Source organism: Aulonocara stuartgranti, assembly GCF_965226115.1.
Source record: "Aulonocara stuartgranti genome assembly, chromosome: 16".
NCBI lineage: Eukaryota > Metazoa > Chordata > Actinopteri > Cichliformes > Cichlidae > Aulonocara > Aulonocara stuartgranti.
The window spans coordinates 29713240-29723499 of record NC_138952.1 but is presented as its reverse complement, the minus strand read 5'-3'; the positions used below and the strand labels follow the sequence as shown (position 1 = coordinate 29723499).

At 41.8% G+C, this 10260-nt stretch overlaps 1 protein-coding gene across 1 annotated transcript; it reads left to right on the top strand.

Annotated features, from left to right (window-relative positions):
* Positions 1-806: 806 nt before the first annotated feature.
* LOC309691018 (olfactory receptor 2AT4-like) lies at positions 807-1718 on the top strand (the record flags this gene model as incomplete). The annotated part of the gene is made up of 1 exon (XM_082508546.1): positions 807-1718. One exon carries the CDS (start codon positions 807-809, stop codon positions 1716-1718), a length of 912 nt encoding a protein of 303 aa, XP_082364672.1.
* Positions 1719-10260: the final 8542 nt, after the last annotated feature.

Here is a 10260-nt window from a genome sequence, read left to right as displayed (position 1 = left end):
ACAAAGTATTGACTCAGGGGACTGAATAATTACACACACCCCCTACTTTACAGTTATTTATTTGTAAGAAAAGTTTGGAATCATGTATGATTTTCGTTCCACTTCTCACGTGTACACCACTTTGTTTTGGTCTTTCACGTGGAATTCCAATAAAATTGATTCATGTTTGTGGCTGTAATGTGACAAAATGTGGAAAAGTTCAAGGGGGCCGAATACTTTTGCAAGCCACTGTAATTCTATGAATAGCCCAATTCAAGCTTGTCCTGCACTTTACCTTTATAATAAAAATATATTTTTGTAAGTCCGTAATATAAAGGAAATTATTTTTAAAAAAAAGGAAACTGATTTCCTTGGCACTATTACAAGGCAGGAAGCATGTGTTGGATGAATACATCATATTATAAAACTAAAAAAAAATCCTCAAAAAATATATTCTTCCTAAACTACTGAAATTTCACTGTTGAAATTAAACATATGATATGACAAACAATTCAGTTCACACTGAACGGAAAGGAGAGGTTAACTGTACACTCCTAAAGCCTAAATTACAAGAGACTGAACAATCATATTTCAGACCTTCTCTCATGAGGATGAGTTAACCTGATAAAAACCTTATACAGACTTGCATGATACACTGTGTGTGTTTGGATGATGAAGGTGCTCAGAGACAGATTTCAGATATTTTTTATGAACACGAGACACAGTAAGAGTTGAATACTGGTATAGTTTTGAATTTATTTTTTGTTTGTTTGTTTTTGCTTTGGATTTTTACTGGTTTCACAAGTTGTTTTTTATGTTTTGTCTTCATGGATGAAGAATTAAATGTTACATATCTAACTCTAGACTGGTACACAGAAATTAATAAGTACAGATATGTTTTCTTTTTCATCATGTTTACATTATTTATTCTAATAATCTGCACTAATTCTACTATTCTGTATCTCATTTGGATTCATAAAAACCTCCATGAGCCTATGTACATTTTCATTGCAGCTTTGCTACTTAACTCTGTTCTTTACAGCACAACTATTTACCCAAAACTGCTGATTGACTTTTTAGCTGAAAAACAAGTCACAACATATTCAGCCTGTCTCTTTCAGTTTTTTACGTTTTATACTCTAGCTTGTTCAGAATTCCTTCTGTTGGCTGCTATGGCCTATGACAGATATGTGGCTATATGTAAACCTCTGGAATATCAAACTCTCATGAGAAAAACTACTGTGGGTATTTTCCTGGTCGTGGCTTGGCTTGTACCTGCTTGTCATGTTGCTGTCCTAGCAATAGCAAGTGCTGGAGCTAAACTGTGCGACTCTAATATAAAAGGAATATTTTGTAATAATGCAGTTTACACTCTTCAGTGTGAAAGATCAAGATTAATTACTATCTTTGGTGTGGTTGCTTTGGTAGATCTCTCAATACTTCCTATGCTCTTTATAGTTTTCACATACACAAAACTATTTATAGTTTCTCATCGAAGTTGTAAAGAAATTAGGAAGAAAGCTGCAGAGACTTGTTTACCCCATATGTTAGTTTTAATCAGTTATTCAGCTTTTTTTGTGTATGATGTAAGCATAGCTCGTGTGAAATCAGATTTTCCAAAAACCACACGCATAATAATGACATTACAAATAATGCTCTATCAGCCTTTGCTAAATCCGTTCATTTATGGGCTTAAAATGAAGGAAATTTCTAAACATTTAAATAAGCTGCTTTCTTAGGCCAACATCATTCCTTGTATTAAAACTTAAAGCTAAGGTGAAGTCATTTTGTCGTTAATCGGTTTTGTGCAGTTATTCAAAACATCTTTCTTTCTACATAATCAAATCATTCCAACTTTCAGGCAGAACATTTTTCATATTAGAATATTATATCTGGGAAAGTACAAGAAAATTTGAAGTGAAATAGCCCAGAGTACTAATAGATACTACGTAGTAGATACTACATATACTAGATATTGCCTGCCTTGTTTTTCCCTTCATGCTGCTGGAAATGATCTCAGTTAATTTCTTTGGTAGTAAACTGCTGCAGATGTGTGACACACCCTTTCAGATTCACCACTAACATCTGCATCATGCTTGTGCATATCATAAACACCTCGTATAAGAGTAATTGAAGACCTGGTGGATTATTTAGATTTGTAATACAGTGGGGAAACCAATATGAGAAACAAATCTCTGTGGTGTTGCATCAGGAATGGTGTCTGACAAAAATCTGCTGTGGCAACGTCTTGTGAAAATGTAGCTTTTCCTGTCAGACAACTCTATACGCATGAAACACATCAAACCATCTTTACTTCTAAACCATTTTTTAAGCTGCTTCTCTTCAATCACAACCTTAATTTTATAACATTGAATATGTCTAACTATATTTACATAATTAAATGTGTTTTATTATTCATATAGTTATCCATTCAAACATGATAAGTCACATGTTGCCAATGTTTCTTTCTGTTACTTGCTTGTCCCGCTACAGCACTACAGCAGTTACATATGTAAATACCTGTATCATTTTTGTTATAAAAAACTTTCTATGAGTGGGAAAGCAGTTAAAACAGAGTGATGAGAGGCAGTTTTACAGCAATATACTACATTAAAAATCTGTTTTCTTGAATAGTAAAATTGACTTAAATTGATTACTAAAATGAAATTTAATGAATATCCAAAAGTACTAAAAGTAGAGAGGGTGTCAGCCAATTATAAATACAATAACCTCAGTTTTATCTGAACCATTAAGCACGAAATTAGAGGTCTTGTTAACAATAAACCAAGATACTCCTCCTCCTCCTCCTCTTCGGGGAGTAACTTGTCCCGGGCTCAACCTGGGCACTCAAGTGGGCACTCAACCTTTCTGGCAGAGAACAGCTTGCAGTGGATATGGAGGTGCTGATTTGCACAATTTTCACTTCACACTCAGGCACAAATTGTTCCACTGCAAGCTGGAGAAACCTTCAGCCCTTGCTAAGCCTAGATATTCTGTCCAAAACTATGAACAGAATCGGTGACAAAGGGCAGTCGTGCACTAAGCAAAAATGACCATGTGAGAATCTCTCTGATTGGTCAGAGACACAGGCTCTTAACATAGTCAAATATGTGGTAATGTCATGGCTTGGGTCTGAGAGCCGAAGGCTCATGTGTTTCTGTATTTACCTCAAGCTGACGATCCTCGGGGGTCGTCCTGCCCGGGGGGGTCTGTACTTATGCTCCTTTTCTGTGTGTTTATGTTCATTTATGCTCCCGGATGCTTCGGTCTCTGAGGGATTGCAACCTGGAAGTGTTCTCACACTGGAGCCTGCCACATCTGCCACTCATCAGCTGTCACCAACTGCAACTGATAGCCTCGTCAAGAGTGCCCTATTTAAGAGTGTGGCTGAGATCCAGTTGGCGCTGGATTCTTGAGTCTGACTTGGATCAGGAGCGAAGTGTGTTTTTCACGGAGCGGAACCACTGTTGGGAACGGAAGTTTTTGGAGTTGCTGTTGTCACTTTTTTATGGACACTTGCACTGTGTGGGATTCAGGGAGAATTGCCATGGGGTCACAGTGCTGGGTTTTGCAAGCAGTTGTTCTTCATTGGACTTTGTAAATAAATTCACTGTTCATCATAAGAGTCCTGCATTTGGATCGTATCTTTCCCTGCAACTCTGCGGTCTATCGTCTGTTGCCTGTCTTGTCTGGCACTGTAGCAATAATAATTATTGTCTGAACGTCAAGAAATATTCCAAACAGATTTGTCTTGATACATGCCAATCACCCAGGTAAGTAAATCCCAAAAGTTTATTCTGTTCATCTGGATGTCAAGATGAACAGAATCAACCTTTGGATGGATCTATTTTCCCAAGTGAGAAAATGTTTGCTATAACAGTCCACTTGATTGCCATAGTTTATTAGATTTTTATTAGTTTTTTTGTTTTGTTTTGTTTTAAATTTTAAGTTATTACAATAAAAATGAACAGGACCGGGGGATGGCAAAGAAAAAGAAGAAGGAACGAGAAGTTGGGAATTAACAGAAGGAGAGGGAAACAAAAATAGCAGACAAGAGGGATAAAGAAAGAAAAGACACTAAGAAAGAAAGCAACATAGTAGGAAAACCACAGCAACAACCAACATAAGCATAGGTAACAGTAAATAATAAGTACTAAATGCTACTGAGCAACATACTATGGAAGCGTAGAGCTATCACCCAGGCAAAAGAAAAATAGAGCTATATTACATTATAATGTGAAAAGTTTATTGATCTAACAATATACCTTTCATGTTTCATATAGTATCATGTTAGTGCAATATACTTTTCACGTTTGAACAACAAAATATCATGTTATTACAATATACATAATTATCATGCTATAACAAAAAAACGTTCACGTTCTTAAAATATAAATCCTATATTGTACGAACATGACATACTTACATACAAACATGCATTCCCACCCTCACATTATGAAGATAGTACACACACTCACACTCCTCAAACATACTCTATACCAGGGGTAGGCAACCTTTCTGATGATGAGTGCCATCTAAAATTTCCTCAGAAGTCAGTGTGCCATATGATTACATTAGGAATAAATGTAATAACACTCAATATTAACAGTTACACACTATATAGAACCACTTTATAGAACTATATTTGGGTTTTTTTTTTGGTTTTTTTTTGTTTTTTTGTTTTTTGCCTGTCCCGTTTGGCTCTTTTGCCATCAGAATTATTGTCTAAAGGCAAAGAAAGATGCCCAACGGATTTACTTTACCAAATTGACCATCCCAGCCTTGCCGTAATGGTCCATTTGATTCACCTTTTATTGTTTATTTTATTTTCACTTACTGAATACGGGACAGACTTGACTGGGGGAAAGAAGGGGAGAAAGAAAGAGGGAAAGAGAAACAGCTGAGAAGAGGGACGGGGGAGAAGGGCAAAAGACAAAAACCAACAGAACGGGCAGAGAAAGAAAAAAAAGAAGAAAAAAAGAAAAAAAATGCATATATCAATCACCTGGGTCACCTGCTGAGAAAGAAAAAAAGAAAAGAAGCAGAAGAGAACAAGAGTAATAGAATAAACAACATCACAATGATATATGGGAATATGACAGTAAATACTAAATATTAAACATTAATGTGCAGCACATAAGATCAACAGAACACAGTGTGCTTTGAGGTAGGAGCCAAAAAGGGTGTAGTTTGTGGGTGTGATCACCCGTGTGTACACCTGTGAGCATGGACGCGCTTGTTTTTTTTTTTTTAAAGGTTCCTTCATGTAATAATCTGCTAGAGGGTGTGGGGGGGCCACAGCCCCGTCCTCCAGGGCATGAAGCAGGTATGGAGGAGATCAAAACTCCAGACATCCAGAGGCCCCCAGAACACAAGAGACCAAGGAAGACCAACAGAGGGGCAGCCGCGCCACTGTCCCAGAAAGAGCTGAGGAGAGTCCCAGATGAGGGCTCACTCAGCAGCCGCGGAGCAGAAGCCAGGGGGAGTTGCAGTGACGCGCCCGTGAGCTCCGCCGGCAGCCAGCCGCGCCTGAGTGACCGAGCCCCAGGCCGAGAGGCCCGAGCGAGCCCCAGGCTCCAGGCCCCGATAAGCGGCCGCCAAGGAGTGAGCCGGTGTGTACCTGGACGCCCATCCCCGGACACAAAGAAGTACCAACGCACCGATGTCTGAGGGGGTCCGCCACTGGCAGGGGAAGTGGTGGTAGGGGGAGATAGATCTCCAAACCCTGGAGGGCCTGAGGTGTCCCCAGAGAGGTGGCGCCTGACACCCAACCTGACATATAGACACAGATATACAGGCACACACAGATACAAACATCCGTTCCCACCCTCATGCTCTCATATGCACTTACTCCACACTCAACCAACGTGGAGACAGACATAAAGAGACGCTGTACACACGATCACACTCCCCAAGCGTACTCTACAAACCGGGTCTAGGTACCCTTGCCCCTGGAGGGGGGAACTGCACCCAGACCCAGGTGGTGTTACCCTTTTCCCTGCGGTGGGGGGAGGCAGACCGCCCTGACTCCGCAGCAGCAGGAAGGCCCCACACTCCAGACCGCAGTCAGACGGCCAACTCCTCCTCCTAGCCCCCCCGCTCCAGCAGGTCGCAGAGAATGGGGGTGAGAGAAGACTCCAAACCTCCCTCCACCCGCTCATTGTAGTGTTGATGCATGTGTGTTCTAAGGTGCATTTAAAACCCAGGAGGGCATGGAGCTACCTGCCAGAGAGCAGCAGGTAAGCGCATGGTCCCTCCTGCTAGCCCTTAATGTCTACGTGTATTTAAAATTGAGAGGTGGGCAACGACGCCAGGGGTGGGGTGTACACCCTGATGGTAACTTGGATTCCGTGTATCGTGCCCACCCCCAAGATCCTATATGTATGTGTAATGAGAGTGTGAGTAATGTGAATGTCTAAGTTGTGGGATAAAATTGAGGCAGAGGCAGCCAGAAGGGGACGGGGGGGGGGGGGGGGGGGGTAGCCTCCTCTGCACCCTGGTGACATACCCCTACTCCAAGGTCCTGCATGTGTGGGTGGTTGTGGTGGAGCGGGAAGAGGGAGGCAGCTGGAGATGGGGAGGGAAGGAAGGGAGGGGCAAGTGACCCCTCCCTGGGGCCAGCTCCCCCGCTGACCCCAGTAGGCACCCCCATACTCCGCGACCCGCCAGGGAAAGGGGGCCCAGGCCCATCCAGACCGGGGCCCAGTGCAGCAGCACCTCCCGGCCCCACAGAGCCCGGGACAGTCCACCCAACCCCACCACAGAGAAAACTGCACCCACCCCACCATCCACTCATCTTCCAGACTACATAAGACAATAAATACCCAGGCTGAGATCTTCCTCCACCTCTCCTGTATCTCCCCCTCCTGCAGAGGGAGCTCCTGAGGAGAGGAAAGCTCCTGCAAGATGTGACAATCTCCCCCACCAGTTGAAGAGCCCTCCAGGTGGCTCGATGCACCGGCGGCACCCTGCTCCAGGGCTGGGCCCCCATGCACCCACCCGCCCACAACCCCGGCAACACACCAACCAGGACCCAAGCCCCCGAGGCCCGTTCCGGGTCCCAGCCCAGAGACGGAGCGCCCCCAGAACCTCACGCCCATCCCGGACCCACCCAGGGGCAGCCAGGCTACCAGGTCAGTAACCCACGTCCGTCAGCACAGACCCTCCCCTAGCCCCGCTGCGCGCAGCCGCGAGGAAACAGTCACCTGAGAGCCAACAGAGCCCCTAACCGGACATGACCGCTACCCCTGGTTGAGCCCCCCAAGGAAGATGCCTCCGGGGAACCCCCCGACGCCCTAAGCCTGTCCCTACCCCCACACCAATCACAACAGTGAAGGCAGGACCAAACTATGACCCCCCACCCCCACTAGGTGATGGAGCTGATCAAAGGAGCCCAGAGCAATTAATCTGATGTGGTGGCAAAGGCTGTATCAAGACTAATGTAATCTAATAGATAATTTCTATATTGGTTAGAATTAAGATTATTTTTATTTTTCCAGTTCATGAGGACTGTTTTCTTGGCTATGCATAGGGCAGTGAAAACCATATGGGCGATATTCTTTTCTGAAGTGACATTATCTAAGCTGCCCAACAAACACACTAAGGGGGAAGTTGGAATGTTACATTTCAGACACTTCGATAAGTCTTCACATATCTCGCGCCAAAACTTCTGAACTGGTGGACAGAACCAAAGAGCGTGGATATAATTGTCCGGTGAATTGGTTTGGCAGTGTGAGCAGTTGTTGGTAGACGTAAAGCCCATCTTGAACATCCGATGATCTGTATAGTGCACTCTATGTAATATTTTGTATTGAATTAATTGAAGACTGGGATTTCTAATTAGATGAAAGGTTTTTAAGCAAATCTGAGACCAGAAGTTTAGGTCTAAGTTAACTGATAAATCCGCTTCCCATTTTGCAATAGGAAGTGATATTGATTCATCTGTTTTAGAAAGCATTCTGTATATTTTGGATAGTAATTTGGGGGTTTTAAGAGTAAGAAATTGAACCACACTTGGTGGTGTTTGTAGTTCAACTTGACCCGGTTTAAATTTCTTTTTTACTATGGATTTAATTTGTTGATATTCTAAAAATCTTTTCTTGTTGATCCCATATTGTGTAACTAGTCCGTCAAATGAAATAAATTCTGTTCCTTCTAGTATATGTTCTAAATATTTGATTCCTTTACCACTCCAATCTGAAAAGTTTATCATATTATTGTTTTGTAATATGTCAGGGTTGTTCCAGATAGGTGTACGTTTGCATGGGATTAATGAAGACGCCGTCAATTTTAGAAACTCCCACCATGCTGTCAGAGAAGAGCTGATGTTGATGCTTTTAAAGCATTCATGTCGTTGGATGTTTGAGCTGATAAATGGTAGGTCTGAGATCTCTAGATTATTGCAGAGTGCTTGTTCTACATCTAGCCAAGGTTCATCTAAGAGGGTATGTTTTAGCCATCCTGAGATAAACTGAAGCCTGTTGGCTAAGAAGTAGTGCTGAAAGTTAGGCAGTTCTAGTCCTCCTTTATCCTTGGTCTTTTGTAGTGTTTTTAAGCTTATACGTGGCGGTTTATTTTTCCAAAGGAATTTGGACATACATGAATCTAGAGATCTGAACCAATCTTGTGGCGGTTTAGTTGGGATCATTGAGAATAAATAATTTATTTTTGGTAAGACCATCATTTTTATAGCGGCAACCCTTCCCATGAGTGATATGGGTAGACATTTCCATCTAGCCAGATCATCTTCTACCTTCTTTAAAAGTGGGATATGGTTTAATTTAGTTAGATCTGCAAGCTTGGGAGAAACATTAATACCTAAATATTTTATATTTCCCGATTGCAGTGGTGTAGAAGAGGAATTATGGAAGGAGCAATTAATCGGTAGGACTGTAGATTTTGACCAGTTAATTGAGTAATCTGATATTCTTGCAAAAGAGTTTATCAATTCAATCACCCCAGAGATATTGGTTTGTGAATTTTGGAGAAAGAGTAACACATCATCCGCATAAAGGCTGATTTTATGTTCCACGTTCTTGCATTTTATGCCCTTAATTACTGAATTCTGTCTAATTGCTGCTGCTAGTGGTTCAATGAAAATTGCAAACAGTGAAGGGGAGAGTGGGCATCCCTGCCTGGTGCCCCTCAAGAGACAGAAGCTGGAGGATGTCTGGTCATTTGTTCTAACACAAGCTGTTGGGGAATTATATAATATTTTTAACCAGTTTATGAAAGAGGATCCAAAACCAAATTTGTGTAAAGTTGCAAATAGAAATTTCCAGTTAACTCTGTCAAATGCTTTTTCTGCGTCTAAAGAGAATATTGTAGTTTCTAGGTTTTTACTGTATGAGTAGTCTATCAAATTAAGTAATCTACGTGTATTTGTTGATGAGTGCCTACCTTTTATGAAACCAGTTTGGTCAGGATGAATTAAGAGGGGGGTTATTTTCTCCAGTCTCTTTGAGAGAGCTTTGCAGATTATTTTAAGGTCTACATTTATAAGGGATATTGGACGATAGCTTGAGGGATATACAGGGTCTTTGCCTGGTTTTAGCAGGAGATTAATGTTTGCAGAATTCATATTTGATGGAAGTCTGCCCTTTTCTTTAATTTCCAACAACGTTCTGTAGAAAACTGGTGCTAGAATCTACCAGAATTCTTTGTAGAATTCTGCAGGAAAGCCGTCTGGACCTGGAGCCTTATTATTGGGCATACTTATCAGGGCTTCCTGGAGAACTATATTTGTTTGCAGATGTTGGCAGCTATCAGTGAATAGTTGTCAGCTATTTTGAAACAAAAAAGACACTTTTTATCAATAACAAGAACTCCATAACAGCAAATGAACTGTACAACAGAAAATGCAAATGCTATTTATGGTCTCCTCACAACAATAAGAAAAATAAACTGGGCCAAAATGGCATGTCTGTGTCTCTGAGTGGGAGACCAGAGAGCGTCACCAGCTGAGTGTCCAGCATTCAGACTTGACCTGAGGACACTCATGTGAGAGAAAATCTGCTCACAAAGATATGTAGAGCCAAATACTGTCAATAAGGCCTCTGCAATGTTCTGAAGACAGTTAAACTTGTCAGGTAGTGATGTCCAGCAGGTTAAAATGAAAGCTCCATGAACATGCACAGCTGTGGATTCTAGCTGCTTCGATGTTGCATTAAATGGGATTAACTCAGCCAGTTAATGAGAGACAAATCTAGGTGCTCATTAAAGCTTTCTGGTTTGATCAGAAAATAAAACATTGGTCCATACACCTGAAAGTCCCAAAAACGC